General features: G+C 41.7%; 2 protein-coding genes across 2 annotated transcripts in view; both read left to right on the top strand.

The window, feature by feature from the left end:
* srrm3 (serine/arginine repetitive matrix 3) overlaps positions 1-7,757 on the top strand; it is a gene marked incomplete at both ends in the record, with an annotated part of 46,330 nt that extends 38,573 nt beyond the window's left edge. The window contains 4 exons of the mRNA XM_080748591.1: positions 1,178-1,467; positions 2,018-2,269; positions 3,338-3,451; positions 7,526-7,757. Coding sequence (XP_080604717.1) covers positions 1,178-1,467; positions 2,018-2,269; positions 3,338-3,451; positions 7,526-7,757 — 888 coding nt within the window. The remainder of the gene's footprint in view (positions 1-1,177; positions 1,468-2,017; positions 2,270-3,337; positions 3,452-7,525) is intronic.
* Positions 7,758-12,699: 4,942 nt separating this feature from the next.
* hspb1 (heat shock protein, alpha-crystallin-related, 1) lies at positions 12,700-16,573 on the top strand (the record flags this gene model as incomplete). Its single annotated transcript, XM_080749666.1, has 4 exons — positions 12,700-12,894; positions 13,033-13,225; positions 15,657-15,720; positions 16,387-16,573. The coding sequence occupies 4 exons, from the start codon at positions 12,700-12,702 to the stop codon at positions 16,571-16,573; spliced, it is 639 nt and encodes a 212-aa protein (XP_080605792.1).
* Positions 16,574-18,639: the final 2,066 nt, after the last annotated feature.

Below are 18,639 nucleotides of genomic sequence, written 5' to 3'. Positions count from 1 at the left end.
AATGCAGATTTTCCTTTTCCCTTGGAAGTTACCAGGGAGACATAAGATTACGAATTCTCATTTATACTTTGTTGTGTGACCCCTTCGCTCAGCAAAAATGTGACAAAGCATAAATTAGACTTACAGTAAGACATGGTTCAAAAGTCCCAAATGACAACTCACGATGCCACACCGACGGGAGAATGACTCTGCAACCTTGAGGTGCTGTACTGATCACATCGCCTGGCTGATTGCCCTCCAAAGCTTAGCAAACAGGAGAGCAACTGGACCAGAGTATGTCCTGGACATGGGAGCGATACCCTGCAAACTGTGGTTCTCCTCTTTACTTTTGAGTTCTTTTCCATTGATTTCCATGCATTGTCTCATGAGTCACTGGCAGGGAAGGGTTTTGTGTCTTTTTCTCTTGCATTTTGTGAATCTAATGATGCACTTATGTTGCCCCACTTTTCCCCTTTCTTCATACCTTACCTACTAAAGGAGGGAATACCACTTTATTGGTAAGTGGATGTTAACCAGAAGGGAGTTAAACAAGAGTAACCATAACAAAAAAAAGAAAATGGGTCGCTGTTCACGTTTCAGCAATTTTGTCTACAGGAAAAAAAATCGACAAACAGAAAATTGAGTAGCAGACGATTTGTTTTCTGATTCGATTGATTCGATAATTGTGAATCTTTATTTTGTTCCTTCCATTTCTGTGATGTTCCGTCAAGTTGTCTACTCTTTTTGTTTTGTTTCATATCTGTTTTTGAACCATTACTTTAAAAAAACCCTGAAGAAGTCCTCTTTTTCTACTCTATCAAATCTGTAGCTCTCTACTTTCTGCCTCCGCTCTGATACTTCATTTGGTTCACAATTTTATATTTTCCCTCTCTTCTTCTTCCTATTTTCTTTCTTTTTTTCTTTTCTTTTAGTTTTGTTTGTTTTTTGGGAATATGATTTCTTCAACTCATTATGGTTTTGCATGCCAAGTATTGCATGTGCTGCACCATAGAGGTCTATCTATAAGCCATATGGAGAAAACCTATACCTTTTTTTCTTTTAGATGTTTACCTTCTTTTGGCAAGTACACCGTAGCACTAACCCACCAATGTGAAAACACTCTAATGCTCTTATGTCTCCTTTTTTTCTTTTTCTTTTCTTCTTTTTGTTTGGTTTGTCGATTATGGTTTCTCCACAGAAGCTTCGCTCGCTGACTGCAACCATCCAGTCCACTCTTGCGAGAGAGCACAAAGCCCACAGCGCCCCCCACAGGAGCCAAGCGGGACAGACGGGAACAGCGGCAGACGAGGCAGGGGGTGCAGAGGGCAGACACACAGGCGGGGGGAGCTCCATATCGCAGTCTTCAGGGAAGAGAGGGAGCCAGAGAGGCCAGGCTAAAAGCTCACACTCCCCTGCTCACAGCAGTGACTCAGCCCACTCCCAACGCAACCACACTCACAGGGGGAGGACGTCCCATCACCAGAAGAAGTACGCAGGACCACTGTGTTGCATATCGCTGCTGTTGGGCAGATATCCATTTTTAAATTACATTTTCTTTTCCCAACATTTAATGCCCTACTTAGCAAAAATAGCTGATTTACTGCTCACACTGATGTACAAGCTCACACCGCATCATGATGTGACACGTGAGCTTGTAGATCTGCTACTTTTTGCTAATTGTTCTTTTTGGGGAGGGGGGGGGGGGGGGTTTGTTGGTTAAGTCTGTCTGTGGGTTGTATAAATATTTTTATTTTATTTTGTCACATGCACAATCATTCACAGGGTCATCATTTTCATCATCATATGGGTTGTATAATATTCAACCTATGAAAAGAGCTTGTGACAAAATAATAACTACATTGGACCCATATAGGTTTCCTGAAAAGTCACAGTTTTGGACCCGACAGTGACGATATATGATACAATATGTTATTTAATTTACCCCAATATCTTCTTAACTTCTTGTCCATTTTAAATTTGTGACTGAGAGGCAGAGAACTTCTTCAAATTTGCCATCTTGTAATCCTTTGTCTCTCAGGACAAAGGGTGGACATTCGTCCAAGCGACACCACCGCTCTGGAAAGGGACAGGCGCACCATCGGAGCCCGTCGGCATCCCCCGGACGGCACTCGCACGCTTCGGGCAGGAAGAAAGGCGAGTCCCGCAGCGGGCAGAACCTCCGACAGCGGAGCAGCTCCTGGAGCAGCGGGCGCTCGTCCTCCCGCTCCGCCTCCAGAGACAGGGGCCCCAGCAAGGCCAAGTCCCCTCACTGCAGACAGGACAACTCCAGGTGAAGCTTTGGTCCGCTCTGAAAACAGGGGTCATGAAGCAGGGACCCCCACAACCTCTTCATAGATTCCATATAGTTTCATCGTTTGACAGCATAATTATCAGTGTATTTTGGATTCAGGTTAATTTGTGTTTTCAGATATTTAACCACTTGAACCATCAATACTTACTAAACTTTACCTTGACCACTCTGTACTTAGTCTGTTAGTCTGTTAGTTTTCCCCTCTACACCAGGGGTCTTCAACAGGGGGTCCGCGATCCCTAGGGGGTCCGCGGAGGTACTGCAGGGGGTCCGCGAAATTATTGCTTAAAAAAAAAAAAAAAAGTTTTCAATTTTTTTTTTCCTTTTTACACATTTATGTTAAAAAAATAAATCATGATTCTATCCATTTTGAATAGCTTGAATACATGATTACTATGCAATTGACAGATTGTTGATATTATTGACATTTGTTCTCAGTTAATAAGTAGTATGTTTAGAAATGGTTGTGGTACGGCCCACCCTGCTCGCTGTAACTCGCTGTAACCTACTTGTTTAAAATAAAAAATATGTCGTAGCCCCGACCCCCCCACCCTACGAGGTGGTAGGGGGTCCCTGCTCCATCTCCCCATAAGTTTGGGGGTCCCCGGCCTGAAAACGTTGAAGACCCCTGCTCCACACCAAACCTCTTTGCCGAAAATAGCCGATCTACAAGCCCACAAAGCCTCTCAGCGCAAGGCGTTTTGAGCATGTAGATCTGCTATTTTAGGCTAAAGTTCTGGATATGGACACTAGGGTTCAAGTGGTTAATATAAAACAGGAGAAAAAAGGTTTCTATCACACAAAGATTTGAAGGACCCCCTGTAGTAACTCTGAGGACCCCCTAGGGGTCCCGGACCCCCTGTTGAAGACCCTTGATTTACCGCGATCAAAATCTACAAATTAACTAGTAACTAAAGTTGTCAAATAATTGTGGTGGAGTAAAAGTAAATGTATTGGAAAAATACTCAAGTACAAATACCTCAAAATTGTACTTATTGTCCTTGTCTGTCGTCGTTCTAATGGGTTTTTCCTTTCGTTGCCACCTAGGGAGAGAGACAGTCCTAACCACTCTGACGCTCGACGTCGTTCGCGAAGCTACTCGCCCATCCGCAAGAGGAGACGAGACTCACCCAGCTTCATGGAGGCCCGAAGAATCACCAGGTACTGTGACTCCACTTTCTAGCACACACAGTAGGTTCATTGTATGATAATTAAAGATTTTCCTCCATCAGGCTTCCAGGGCTACAGAAGCACCAATTAGAAAGTTGCCTCCATTTCTGGAATTCTCATAAAGTAAATTTGGCTGCTCTTTTTCTCATGTATGCAGGCACGTGCATACATAGACATCAAAGGGGGCTTGAGCCCCTGCCCTTTTATCCGCCTGTAAAAATTGCACTCTCCAGAGTCCAGACCATCAATGCAGTTTTTACTATGGTGAGAGAAATGCAAATGCCCTCTTTCCATGTCATACCTGAAGGCAGCATTCAAGAGAATTGCCTTGTTCAAACTCTCCTGAACTTGAACGCAGCAGCTTATGTTGAAAGAATTGCATTCTTTGTGTAGAAATCTCCAGTATTGACTTGATTATGCTTAGCTCAGTGTGGCATCAAGCATCGAAAATAGCAGACCTCCAAGCTCACAACGCGTCACGCTACGACGCGGTGTGAGCTTGGAGGTCGGCTATTTTGGATGTTTTCACCAAAAGTGCCCTTTTAGAAATTTCAGCCCCTGCCTCTCTAACATTCTCTTCATGACCCTGCATGTATGTGTAAAGAAGTAGTGTTGATAAAGTATTGGTGTTGATAGTGTTAAGTGTCGATAGTGTGAAGTATTAGTATGAAAAGAGACAAGATGGCCTCTTTTTTGTCACAAATGAATATGGTATAATAGACTGTTATGAAAAGAATTCCCAATGCAAGTATACACTTACATTTTATTTATTTTTATTTTTTTGAAAAAGAATGTCCAGAAATAGCCCAAATCCTTGTCTGACGTCGTTGTACTGAAATGTACTGTATGTTTAATTCCCTTGACTGTTTTGGCATTATTCGTGTAGAAACAGAGATAACATTGTGCTAACAACGTTGATAGGCCAGGCTTTTCTGCCTTGCGGAGAAGTGTATGTTCATCCACTGTGGGCAGCTCTCACTCCAGGTCCTGGCAAGAGAGATGTGGCCTTCTACGGCCCAGCCATGGCTTATCTTCCACCCAGTTGCGTCCAATCATTCCAGGCCCTGATAGCATGCATTGCAGCCTTCCACCGGAGCGGGCAGATACTATTGTCCGCTTAAGCCTGAAGGGCTCCAGCCTCCTGGCAAAATGTTATGGAGTCTTTTTGAATGTTGCATACTGTACATAACATTAATATTGATCAATCAAAAGTTGACAGGTTCCAGAACAGATGATTTTAATTTAACATACTTTATACACTGTGTTGCTGCTAGCTTTGTTTATGCCTGTACTATTTTGCCATCCTCTGTTTTAACCTTTATATTTTATGTTACAATGCCTTTATGATGTAAGTACAACAGGTTACAAGTTCGTTTAGTGAGCGATGAATACTAAAAAGAATGTGTAGTATGTGGTGTTAGGTACTTTGCATTTTAAAACTTCCAAAACCATCTAATGTGTGGATAATTAACAAATACTTTGCAACCAGTAAAGGATTGTACTCCTTGAGTACTACTTGATGCGGAGCAGTTTTGCTTTTGAAAAAATTGTTTGGTATATGCATCTTTTTTTTGTCCAACTCGTAGCGACTGCCAAGACTACACCAGGCTACTCGAGCATTTTAATAGGGATTGGGGAAACAAAGGGGGGAACCAAATCAAAGCGACGTCGCTTCTTCTAGTAAACGGCCTGTTGTGAACAAACACCAGGCTTTCCCCCAGAAAGCCTGGTAAATGGTAAATGGTGCATTTATATAGCGCTTTTGATCCAAAGCGCTTTACAGAGATTGTGCATTACATTCACCCATTCACGCACACATTCATACACCGGTGGCGGAGGAAACCATGCAAGGCACCAACCAGCTCACCGGGAGCAATGTGGGGTTCAGAGTCTTGCCTAAGGACCCTTCGACATTAACTCAGGGGGAGCCCGGATTCAAACTGGGAACCCTTCGTGCTCTAATAACGGTTTCTCTACCCCTGAGCTATGCCGCCCCACAGGCGAGGTTACTGTAAATCTAATTTAAGATGATGACCGGACGGTGCACTACTAGTTTTAAACTTATTTTATACACTAAAATATGTGTCTGAAACATTTGGGATAAACCCTTTGTGAAAAAAGGCAATAAACCTGCCTCGGTTAGGATTGCCTCTGTCTCTCCTGACAAGACAAACTGCTGTGCTAGGTGTGCTGCTGCGTGTCTCATCCCCTGAGGGGACAGGGTGGTTGGTTGCTACTGTGATTGGTTGAGAAACAACACGCCTCTATTTTCACTTTGCAACTTAGCTGGTCAGCTAGCAAAAAAGACAGTTAATGCAACTAAATTAGAGCATCCTGTTGAATGTCATCTCTCCTCTCTGCATGTTTCTTTCATGACGTTGCTGTCCTGTTTTTTTGTCGTTGTTTTCTTTCTTTTTTTCATTTTTTTTTCTTCATAATTTCTGATCTGGATGTAAACATTTTGGAATGTAAAAATGACACTTTTATCATAACGTTTGTTCTTTCTCAGACAATTGTGTTGAGATGCACATGAATGTGTCTCACTCTCACTCCAGTGCAAAAAGGCCCCCCCGAAGTCAAGACAATGGAATGCTGCTGAAGTGAAGCTGCAGGCTTTAGTTTCCGTGGTAACAGTTGCCGTGCAGCAGGACTCTCTAGTCCATCTCCTGAAGCTTGGCTGAGCAGCCAACCAACAACAGACCTTGCCTGAGTAAACCTGGCCTCCTCCCTTCTATCTCTCTCTCTCGCTCTCTCTCTCTCTCTCGCTTCTCTCTTTCATCTTCTTCCCCTTAATGAAATTGACTTGAATTAACACACACACAGCTCTAGAGGTACAATCCCTGCAGTGCGTACTAATGCTCTAAAGTGGGAACTTTGATTTAAAGCGCTACCAAGGTTTATTTTACTGAATAAATATGATACCGTTTTGGTGTGGTTATTACCATATTAACCTGGGCCATGGATTACATGGGCTACCATACTCCCATGATAGACAGAAATACACTGATTATCATCCACAAGACCTTGATAGCGTTGCTATGTTCCCCTGCACTGTTGGACTGATTCTCTGGGTGATGGTTTTAATGACAGCTAACAGCTTTTTAACTTACAGGTAGAACTTCAATGTCACCTACTAACAAAGCAATCTTAACAGTATTCATTACAGTGTGTATTTGTGTCTGTGCACACACAAGATCTGTGTGAGCGAACGTGCGTGCGTGCGTGTCAGAGTAATAGTATGTGTATGCACATGGTGTGTGTGTGTGTGTGTGTGTGTGTGTGTGTGTGTGTGTGTGTGTGTGTGTGTGTGTGTGTGTGTGTGTGTGTGTGTGTGTGTGTGTGTGTGTGTGTGTGTGTATGCCTGGACATTTGCAGTCCTTCCTACAGTCCTTTCAATTGCCTGCTCTCTACTTACTGTTCCAATCAGAACACTACCACCTAGCCTCTAATATGCTCTCCACTGACCAAGTCTTTCTTTGTTTAATTCCCTGTCCGGTGTATTTACTACATTAACATCATTACTGTACATCATTCATACACAAATACCCGTATACACACTCAAACATGTTGTGGCTTTTCAACACACGCGCAAATGTTAACCACTTATGCCCTATATATTCTTCACTGTACAACAAATAGTGAAAATAGCTAAAAAGTTTAAACGTGTCACGATGCAACGTGTTGAGAAATTCTAGTTAGTCTATTTTTGAAAATTTTGAAAATTTTGAAATCTTTAAAACATTTGGGGAAATTGTGATTTTTCTTTTTACAAATTTGGAAAGGTTTTGCCTATAATGACATCCCTAAAATAGGGATCCTAGAGTGAAAAAAACATTGATGTGTGTTAAGACATAAAATGTGATGTATGTAAAATCTTACCAAAGCTTGACATAATTGCGAATGAGAAGCATGGGTGTGTTGAAAACGTCACAACAGTAAATGATATGGCTGATGGCGAGTTGTTAAAGCGAGGGTACCTCTTAACACTAAGGCATCAAGCCGTTCCTCTCTTAGCACCGTGTTAACTCTGCATCTCCCTCCTACCCTCTCTCTCTCCTCTCCCAGTGCTCGCAAACGGCCAATCCCCTACTACCGGCCCAGCCCGTCCTCCTCCAGCTCCGAAGGCAGCCCCTCGCACTCGGGCCGCAGTCGCAGCAGGAGCTACGACAGCTACAGCAGCTACAGCCGCAGCCGCAGTCGCAGCCGCAGCCGGAGTCACAGCAGGAGCAGGAGTCACAGCAGGAGCCGCTCCCACAGCTACTACAGCCGAAGCAGCTACGACAGCCCCGGTTTCTGAGCAGGAGTGAGCGGCTAATACGTCGTCATACGATGAAACGTTGCTGTACTACGACCGTTTGTCATGTTTTTATTTTGGTTTTTGGTTTTGCTGAAAATCTGTTATTTTCAGCAAGTATGAATTAGGCTTGTGTGGGGAGAGAAAAAAAAGAAAGGCTTTACTGTGCTCTGGTTGAGTCAATGTGTATTCTCTTACTAAGTTCTTGGCCGGTCCACGGACTATACAGCCGACTTCTCTGCCGTGCCTAGTTTATAATCCGTGGCATGATGCATCAAGCCATGCCGTTAGTTTGAAAACCACGTATTTTTGGCGAGTGAGACCGCTGTGCAACAGAGTATGAATTAAGCTTACTACAGAGCCTGGATCAAAGGGAGGAGAAATGGCTTGATATTTAACACTTAAATATCAATGTTATGTCTACAGCTGTGGTTCATTAATATAAGCAACGTATTCAAATACATGGCTCATCAGTCATAAATTATTTGGTTGAGCCTAAGGAACAAATTTTACTGTATGCTGCTAGCACTTGGGCAATGTTCTTTCTTTCACAAAGCAAAACCAGTCAAATCTGACTGCATTGAATACATGCAAATAGACAAGTGTTGAGTAATATGAGGCGAGTAGAAAATGAAAAGTGAAGAATCTAACGTAGCCCACGCCCCCCAACCCCCATAACATGTTGTCATTTCCCCAAAGACTCTTTGACAATTGTTGTCATTTCCTCATCGAAGCACAGAGATCAATGAAAGTGAGAACAAATAACAGTCAGCAATTGAAATAGGAAGGACAAAAAGGAAGTGTGTTTTATATGATAAAGGTTGTATGATATAGATTAGTCTGTATAGAGCTAAACTCATAGGTTCTGGCTTTGTAAACTATGCACTGTATATTCGATTTAATTTAAGGAGGCTTGTTTGATGGCATCTTAGCATGAAGCATCAGGGGAGAGAGACTTGCTGTTTGTAGAATAACCTGGCCTCCAGTATAGGTTCCAGGTTGCATCCGTCTATCCTCCTGACCTAGACAGTATGTCACCTCTGCATGGAGGTGGAAAAGGACAGGCAAAAAAGAAGAGAAAAAAAAAAAAAAAAAGAAAGAAAATCACGTATTATGTACTTCTACTCTCTTCCCTATTTAAATGATTATGTTGACTGCTATTTATGACTGTTTTGTGTGACCTGTACCTCTTCTGCAAGGAGGAGGTGTTTATTTATGAATATTCCATGTAGCCTTCTATAGGGTACTGTACAGGAAAATAACGTCTGCAAAAAGCATTCATGCACTCTCGTGGGTTTGTTTTAATCATGGCTATTTATGGATCTATTTATTTATTTATTTGTTTGTTTGTTTGTTTGTTTATTTATCTATTTATTTGTTTATTTGTCTGTTAATTTATTTGACTGATAATTTTTCTATGAGCTGTAAAGCAAATCGATTTGCCTTGAAGGTCATATGGCTTCAATGTGATCTGCTCACATTTTTAAATGTCTGTTATTTATTGACTACTTTTATTATTGTCACCTTTAATGACCAGTTAGTGAGGAGGGTGTACTGTAGTTGCATCGATCTGCAGTGGTCTATGTGGTTGTGATGTTCTGACTGGAATCGAACAGTCTAAGCCCACACTTGCTCCCATAAAACTAACCTGGTGACATCCATGGTTTGTTCAAATGGTTGCTCTTGGTGGAAACTGCCATGCTGCCTCCCTCCTGTATATGGAAGCAAGGGAATTCAATTGTTCAGAGCTGGAAAAAAATACAAAAAAATAAAAGTGTTGAATAGGCTAATACATATCTCTTCCTGTATATTCACAGCCAGTCAGCCATCAAATATTCCATTGTGTAACAGGCTGTCCCGTGCTTTCTGTCAGAGGTCCCCTACTGGCTTGTAGTGGATATACTGTAGATCTGATCTTATTTAGCACAGAAACAAGCAGGCTCTGTACACTCCTGCTGTGTTGTCTACTTTACTGGCAAAGAAACTAGCGATGCAATCAGGGAACACCCTAAAGTCTTCCTTTCCATTTTGTTACATCTCTCATGCAGTGTTGCATTACCAGTGTAACCAGAATGAACCCTACTATGATATTCAACCAAACTCTTCAGTTATACAGAGTACAGCGCTAAACAGTTTTTGATTCTATAAGAGTCATTATTTGTAGTGTAAATTATTATACCTGAAAATAAACATATAACAAAATTGGAAAGATTAGATCCTCCTAGTGTCTTTCTTGGGTTTGTTTATGTTCATATAATTATTCTCTCTCTCTCTCTCTCTCTCTCTCTCTCTCTCTCTCTCACACACACACTCACTATTTAAACTGTATAAACCTACCTCCATATTATTGCGACCACAGGTCGCAGTTAACTATGAAAACCGTCACATCTTGTCAGTAACGTCAGAGGGTATAACGCCTCAATGTCTATAGCTGACATATGACATCACATTGTGACATCACATTTCGTCCTTGTCCCTTGTATGCCCATATATGGAGATCCCTGACATCATCAATATGAAGCCCATAGCTTGGAATGCCCATATATGGACATATTGAATGAAGGGTTTCAAATGGTTTCCGTTCCTGTGTGAATTCCTTCTTGCAATGTCGCTTTTCGCCCTTAGGCGTCTTACTGGTATATATAGGGTGACCAGATCCAAACTGTTCATTTGAGGGACAGAAGTACCGCTTGTGTGGGACAATGTGGGACGGGCGGGCGATGGGGTTATAGCAACTTATTACTTAAAATGCCTTGATGTCATAGGCTATAGTTGACCATAGGCCTAATAGCCTACTGCCTATAATTTTTTGTATTAACCTGCTATATCCTGAGGATATTTCTATTGTTATTTTTACAGGTTTAAAACATATCTTGTAGGAAAAATGCAACAATTACATTGTTTAATTTTTAAAACTAGCGTTTAGGCCTAAATGTGTGCTAACTTGATTCTATAGTAGACTACTCGATTTATTAGAGCCTGACAGTCACAATGTGGGACAATGTCTCAATTTGGGGGACGCCTGAAAAGTCAAGGAAATGTGGGACTGTCCCACCCAAAAGGGGACATCTGGTCACCCTAGGTATATATAGTACAGCAGGACTAAAACATTTACGTGGTGTGCATTTTAGGTGACCAAGAGCATGTCGTTCTTGCCTTAGCTACAAGAAAAAGTGAGGACAGACTCGAGACTAAACCAATAGATATCTCTATCCTATGCAAATTCAGTAGTTCCCAAACTTTATAGCCTGTGACCCAAAAGAAAAATTAGACGTTTGCCGGGACCCAAACAAGTGAAAATAGCAGATCTACAAGCTCACATGTTGTGAGGTTGTAGATTGGCTATTTTCACTACTTCTTAAACATCTGTTTTCTAATTTATGGAATTTCTTCGATTTTTTTATTTATTTATTTGTTTTTTGAAAATGTTTTGAAATAATAATAATTAAAAACAAAATGTAGGAAACCAAAAAATCAAGGGACCCATAAAAATGTGTTTGGGAACCAGTGCTCTAATCAAATCAAATTAATAATTTATAATGTGTGTAAAGTTGGATCTAAATCAATTACCGGTATGTGTGAATTACTGCTCCTTAGCAGAGACTAAATGCTGTAGGCTTGGAGTAATGAGGGTGTTTTTTTTTAAATAGAGAAAAGCTCATGTGATTGCCACTGCTGACTGTGCAGATTGGAACATAGAGTACCATATCTGTGTCTGTGATGTAGAGTAGACCATATGTAAGGACAAAGCCTGTGGGCCCAGCACCCATGTGTTATAGATTACAGTAAGATACCACTTCAACAGGAGCTAAATCACTCACATGGTTGAAGAAGTTTCCAGTGCATCACATTGGCAATACTGTGGTTTTCTCTCTATCTGTCTACAGTGCAGGGGGTTATTACTTGCATGTAACAGTGTAATATACAGTAACAGATGAAATGATCAAAGGTAATAAGTAATAGTCCTATATATATATATATATATATAGGTGCAGCAGTTTACAAAATGTACGGTTCGGTTCGATATTTTGGTGTCACGGTTCGATACTTTTTCGATACAGAAATAAATGTCCTTGATTTATAAATGTATTTTTATAACTACGTATTTTTTTGTTTTAACTTTGAACAATATGGTACCCAACCTCTAGGGTAGTGGTTCTCTAAGTGGTCTCTGCAGACCCCTAGGGGTGCATGAGGAGGTTCCAGGAGAATGTGGAAGTGGAGTGGTATTGTTGTGGATTCGGTACAGTGTCATTCGGTTCGGTAGAGGGTCATTCGGTTCGAGATTCGGTTCGATATATATATATATATATATATATATATATATATATATATATATATATATATATATATAGTACATGCGTGTGTGTGTGTGTGTGTGTGGGGGGGGGGGGGTGTCTGTGTGATAGTGATCTACAATATGATCTACAATATGTTTGTACTGTAGTGTCACTGTCTCAGATTCCACAGCACACTTAATATGAGACTGCTAATAGCGTGGATGTGCTTGTGATATGCTTCACATTGTGTCCCATACAGGTCCATGTCAGAAACAGCATGTGTTTAGTCTTTCTGAGCCAAGTCTTGACATTCATATGTGATGAGTGGGCCCGCCTGGCTTACCAGCAGTCATCTACATTCTTCTGCCTGACCAGGCTCCAGGGAGCGAATGGGAGGGGGATTACAATTGGCATATCCCTTGGATTCCATTCTGGTGCTATGCCTGCTACAAATAGACATACGAGTACCTTCCTGAAATATCTTTTGGGGGATGGGTTGGTTCATGACTGGAGTCAGATGGGAGGGCTCTGTGGGACAGGGTGGGCGTTGGTGTGTATAAAAGCTCCCAGCTGAGACACGGACAGCACTTTTCGAAACATTTCCTAAGAGGTCAAAGGGATTTTCCTCTGCAGCCGACAGCAACACTCAATCTAAACCTGCAGCGATGTCCGAGAGGCGCATACCCTTCACTCTGCTCCGCACACCAAGCTGGGACCCATTCCGCGACTGGCACCAGGGCCAGAGCCGACTCTTTGACCAGACCTTCGGTATGCCAGCTCTGATGGAGGACTTCCACAGCTTCCCCAGCACCCACTGGCCAGGGTACATGCGTCCCTCCGCCCTGGCCCCTGACATGAGCATGATGAACATGATGCCACAGACTTCCATGATGCCACAGACCCCCATGATGCCACAGACTTCCATGATGCCACAGACTCCTATGATGCCCCAGAGCCCCATGATGGGCCCCAACGCTTTTATGGCTGCCCAGAACCAGATGATGGCCCAGAACCAGCTGATGGCCCAGAACCAGATGGCCCATCAGGCCCGCGCCCTCGGACGCCAGATGAGCACCGGCATGTCGGAGATCAAGCAGACCCAGGACAGCTGGAAGGTCAGCCTAGATGTCAACCACTTCTCTCCTGAGGAGTTGGTAGTCAAGACCAAGGATGGCGTGGTGGAAATCACTGGTGAGCCCTCAGTTCTTATTCTGACTGCAATCCACTAGACAGCTTCAGTTTCAATGCATAAAGGCTTCTTCATCTGCATTATAGCCTAGTCTATGATGCTCCGCGGCGGGGAACGCGCGTGCCGAATCTGAAGCCGGTGGGACGAACGGTTCTCGAGATACGCGGATTACAGACAGACAGACACACAGACAGACAGACAGACAGACACGCAGAGACTTCTCGCATTTATAGATAGATGATGCTTCCATTCGAAGCATTTATTTGGATGTCCAGAATTTGACCAAAATGCTGAAGCAGACACAAAAGCCCTGACATACGGACCATCACACTTCGAGCTTAGTCCAAAACACTGTGATATTCCCTTCTTCCTTCTTCAGAACCAATACAGAATGTTCCTTTAGTATTGCCTGGCTTCTCCGAGTGTGTCAGACATTGCTAGCTGCTATATATAAAAGACAAGGAAGCCTTAAGTAAGCCACAAGGAAGGTATTAGCACAGAATTACATCATCTCAAAATAACAATAGAGTGTTAAACAGGACTGGACTAGACTTGACCTCGGAAGGGAGCGATTAGAAACAGAATGTGTAAACTGTGAAGTGTAAACTGTGAGAACAATACCCAAACGACATCCTTCACATGTCGGTCGTACAACATTATTAGTTTTTATTTTCATCGCCAGAATAAGGATTTGATTAAAAAAACTACACAAATTAGCAGATGGTGCATTGTTGTATGGTGAGTTAAGCTGTCTGGTTTGGGGGAGTGGCGGTATTTAACATTCCCAGGGGAATGGGAGGTTGGAGGCATGGATAGCATGGAAGTCAAGTCCCCCACCCAGATAAGTCTTCCCGGATTCATGAAGTCAAACGATTACATTCAGAGAGTAGTGCAGATATGACTTGCAGGACTGTACAGGAGAAAGTAAACATACTGTACTCTGTCTCCAACACCCCTCCTCTCTCTGTCTTTCACACTTTCTCTCTCTAACATTTTAATGCAGATGGATTTAGATGTGACTCACCCAGTCCAGTGATACTTTAAATGGACTGCTGTTTCTTATCCAGTTCCATATATCTCTGCTGACAGATTAACTCTAGTGGAGGACAGTTGAGAAAGATAAAGCATGTCCAAGAGACTTGGACTGTATACCGCCCGTATCTCATTATGTGTCAGTGTCACTAGTTTGCATAGATATGAATTTGTACAGCTTGTACAGACATCAATCATGACTTTTATTTGAAGTCAAATTAACATTTAGTTTGTGTTCTGCATGCTGCACAGTGCACGCCTATATTTGTTAAAGACAGGGTCATTCTACAGCTACACTACTTGGCCTCACTAGTCTGGAGAGCATATTTTCAACTAATAGCCCTTATGTAGCGGTTGAAAAGAGGTTTGCTCATGCCTGTCTTACACACAGTGGTGCATCTTGTTGAAATGAGGACAGGTCCCTTAAGAAAATGGCCTTTATCTGCCTGTTGTGATAACAAACATACAATGTTATGCAATGTGAGAATGAGTGTAGTATTTCATCACAAGTGCCATGAATCTTTGTGTGTCTTTAGGAAACTAATGTGAGATAGACAGGGTCAGACTACCGGTGACCTTCCGGTGTGAACTATTTCTGGTTAAACTATATTGGTACTACAGAGCTCTATAGGGCTTGGTATTGAATTTCGATACTATCTTGGCAAGCATCGATCCTAAGGGGTATCAAAAGGGGCATCAAAACTATTTGCACTGTTGTTCTCAAATGTTTTTGTTGGTGCACTAAGACAAGTTAAAGCTGTGTAAAATACACTAGGTTTATTTTCTTTATGCTGTAAACATCAGCCAGGAGCAGGCGTGTCTGTTGCCTGCTTGAGAAAAGCCTTGTCTGTTGCATGCCTGAGAAAAGCCTTGTCTTAGTATTAAACAACTCTATGTTTTTGCCCTGAGAACTATTTGCATCTTATTTATTTATTCTACATTTATGTCATTTGTTTGTACTCAGCAAGATCAGACAACTTCAAGTTGTGTAGGCATTATTCATACTGTAACTGTCATTTAAAACCGCTTTGTAATTTCAAGGTGTAATGTACAGTAGAAGTATCAAATCGGTATTGGTAACAAAGATTTCGGAAGTATGATGTGTAAATTCCCCCTAGCCATGCCAACATGGAATCTATCTGGCATCTGAGAACTGTACACAACACAATCTCATGTATCCTATTTTATTTCAAGCTGTAAATTGTATTGATTTGTATAATCTAGTGTTATTTATTTGATGCAGTAATTCATACATTTTCTTGTGCCAATGGTATGGTGTGCTATTACAGTCAGTCACTGTGCGCACAGTGACTGACTGTAGTGTGATGCACATCACGTCCCTATTTCATGTCCCTGTTTCATTATCCATGGAGTCAAAGTCTGTTTTTTGTGTCCACATAGGCAAACATGAGGAGAGAAAGGATGAACATGGCTTTGTATCTAGATGCTTTACCAGGAAATACACGTGAGTAGATTTCCTTCTTCTTCTTCTTTTTTTGCATCAACAAAATGAGAATGTGAATGAGATACTGTAGAAGAAAACTGAGAATGTTAAATGTTAAGATAATATTTAAAACTGGTGAAAAGTAATGTAATGAGGCTATATAAATGTAGCATACTTAACAAAAATAAAGAAGGAAAATAAAAAGAAATGTTAAAGGAGCACTTCACCCATTTTCAAGTGGTCCTTCAATGCCAGTAACATGATCTTGATCACAGCAGCTCTTCTTGATGGAATGTGAATTTCTCAGACTGAATCCAGATTTCTGTGAATCTTTGGCTTGGCTGCTGTGAGTGTCTTTAGTGTAGAATTGGTCAGGCCTGCAGAGGGCTGCCTAATGCTGATAACTGACTGTTACACTCTGAAAAACAGCAACAGCCTCCAGTCTCTGAGTCTAGCTTCACAGAACTCTGCTGCCATCCAGGGGCTATAGAACCCAATGAGAGCTGCCAGTATTGAGCTTGTGTGGAGTGTGGCAACAGTGACATGAAGCTGCTTCGTGCCACTGTTGCCACTGTGGTATAGCCATTTTATAGACAAAGAAACACTTAACTTGCTGTTCTTGAAATATCCAGTTCAGTTATTAGTAGGGCTTATTAATCTGAACGATGTTGTATCCCTCACTTTCAGACTCCCTCATACTGCTGACGTTGAGAAGGTGGTCTCCAGCCTGTCCCCAGAAGGAGTGCTGACCGTGGAGGCTCCTCTGAACAAACCTGCCATCATGGCCTCCGAGATCAACATCCCAGTAACGATGGGCGCCAAATCTGATGTGATGCAAGCAGCTGTCCCTCAGTCGCAAGAAGAAATGCATTGAAGTTCCTCCATGTTACAATGCACACATGTCCTCGGTCAGACACACCTACAAAAAACACATGACTGATTAGAGATCTACAGGTGGATGCATGGTATCACTACTACCAGTGCCACAGATGATTGCTTCCAGTCATAAAGATGACATGTCCATATGTCAAGACCATTGAGAGAAAGATGAGTGAGGACACCCCGTAATCTTTGATAATGAACCTACACTTTTTGAATCTAGAAAACCTCCATTCCCCATCCACAACTCTCTCTCTCTCTCTCTCTCCCTCTCTTTCTCTCTCTCTCTCTCTTTCATTCTCTCTCTCTCTCTCTCTCTCTCTCTCTCTCTCTCTCTCACACACACACACACACACACACACACACACACACACACACACACACACACACACACACACACACACACACACACACACACACACACACACACACACACACACACACACACAAACAAATTCATTCCAAAAAGTGCTTGCTTCAGCACACATGTCTCCTCTCCTGACACTACAAACAACAGCAAGGGGAACCACAGAAGGACTGATATTACATGCTGAAGAACAAACATATCAATGTACCAGGAAGGGATACACCTGCATCACCCTCTTGTCTGGCTGCAGAGTGCAGACAAGTCCCTATTGCCTCTTAGAACTGGGGGAATGCATATTTTCATCCCAATTTTCATTTGGAAATGTCATGAATTCAAACAGAATAAAGAAGAATGAATTAATTGGGTCTTTTTGTCTTTTCTTTTGTTTGTTTTTACTGTAATAGTATTGTTTGAACATAGAAACAGTAAACACACATATTAAAGGTTAATATGTTTTATTTTATTTTATGAATAGCCTAATAGAAATAAAGACACCACAAAACAATTTAACAAATACAGCCATGGTATGGTTACAACTTATCCAGTTGTCAAAAAAGGGAATACAAATACATTATCTTGACATGTATATATTAATTAGTCCTTATTGTGTCTATTCACTTTATAAAAGAAAATCTCTCATGCTAACCTAAAGTTTTTTTCGCAGTTAGAGGCTCCTTGATTGGTTTCCATCGACTCTGACCTCCATTGATTAAAAAAAAATCTACTATTTTCTTTCTAGATGTTGTGCTGTGTAGTATGTTGTAGCCTATTACTCGTATTGTATTGTTTTATCTGCGTCCATGTATGTCCTAGCTGTAATTAAAAAAAAATCTCTGTTGCAATATCAATCAGTCCTATACCACTTTCTCATTATTGCCCCCTTGCTTATTGTGATCAATTCAATAATATATTGGGTCTTTTAATTATACATTTTTTCTTTTGCAATTATTTCTTGACTTTGCTCATGTCATTTATTCAGTGTCCCTAACAGGCAACAGTGATGCCACCTTCTGGAAATCTGGCTGGGACTACAGTTATGCACATAGGGAGCCTAGAACTGTCAGTGATCAGATCGCCAGGATGCATTTAAATGGCAAGTCTACTCTGAACAGACAGAAAGTAATGACCTTCATACACAGTCACTCTCAAAATCAAGTATAGGCCTAATGGTCCACTTTTTTTAGATGGCTAGCCTAGGCCTATGGTGGTAGGTAGGCCTATAATAGCCTATGTTGTCCTAAATGTGGCATTTAGGTAGGTTATGTAGGTTACCATAGGGAAAGGGCCACGGGGTTCCTATTAGAAAGTATATAGAAAAAACCCACATTTATATGTAATCATGGGGTTTAATCATAAGCATTTTAATTGATTGATTGATTCAACTCAACTCTGAAATCATCATCACAGCTGCTCTTCATTAACAGCCAGTGCAGTGTTTTCGCTTTCGGTGTTTCTCAGGTCCACCTTTGTTTATTTTTGTATCCACCTGTTTCCGCCATAATTTACTGTGGGACACTTCTGGAGAACAGCAGACATACAAGCTCACGTCGCGTCGCAAATGCAACGGTTGTGAGCTTGTAGATCACTCTCGGCTGCAACGCCGGAAACTGACGCACACCTTCTGCGCATTGCACGATGGGACTTTGGAAACTTGTGGATGGTCCAAAGGTGAGTATGCTTGTGTTTATTGTTGT

The sequence above is a fragment of the Nannobrachium achirus genome, assembly GCF_963921795.1.
Source record: "Nannobrachium achirus genome assembly, chromosome: 19".
NCBI lineage: Eukaryota > Metazoa > Chordata > Actinopteri > Myctophiformes > Myctophidae > Nannobrachium > Nannobrachium achirus.
Note: the sequence above shows the minus strand (reverse complement) of the source record. Positions and strands in the feature narration are given on the sequence as shown.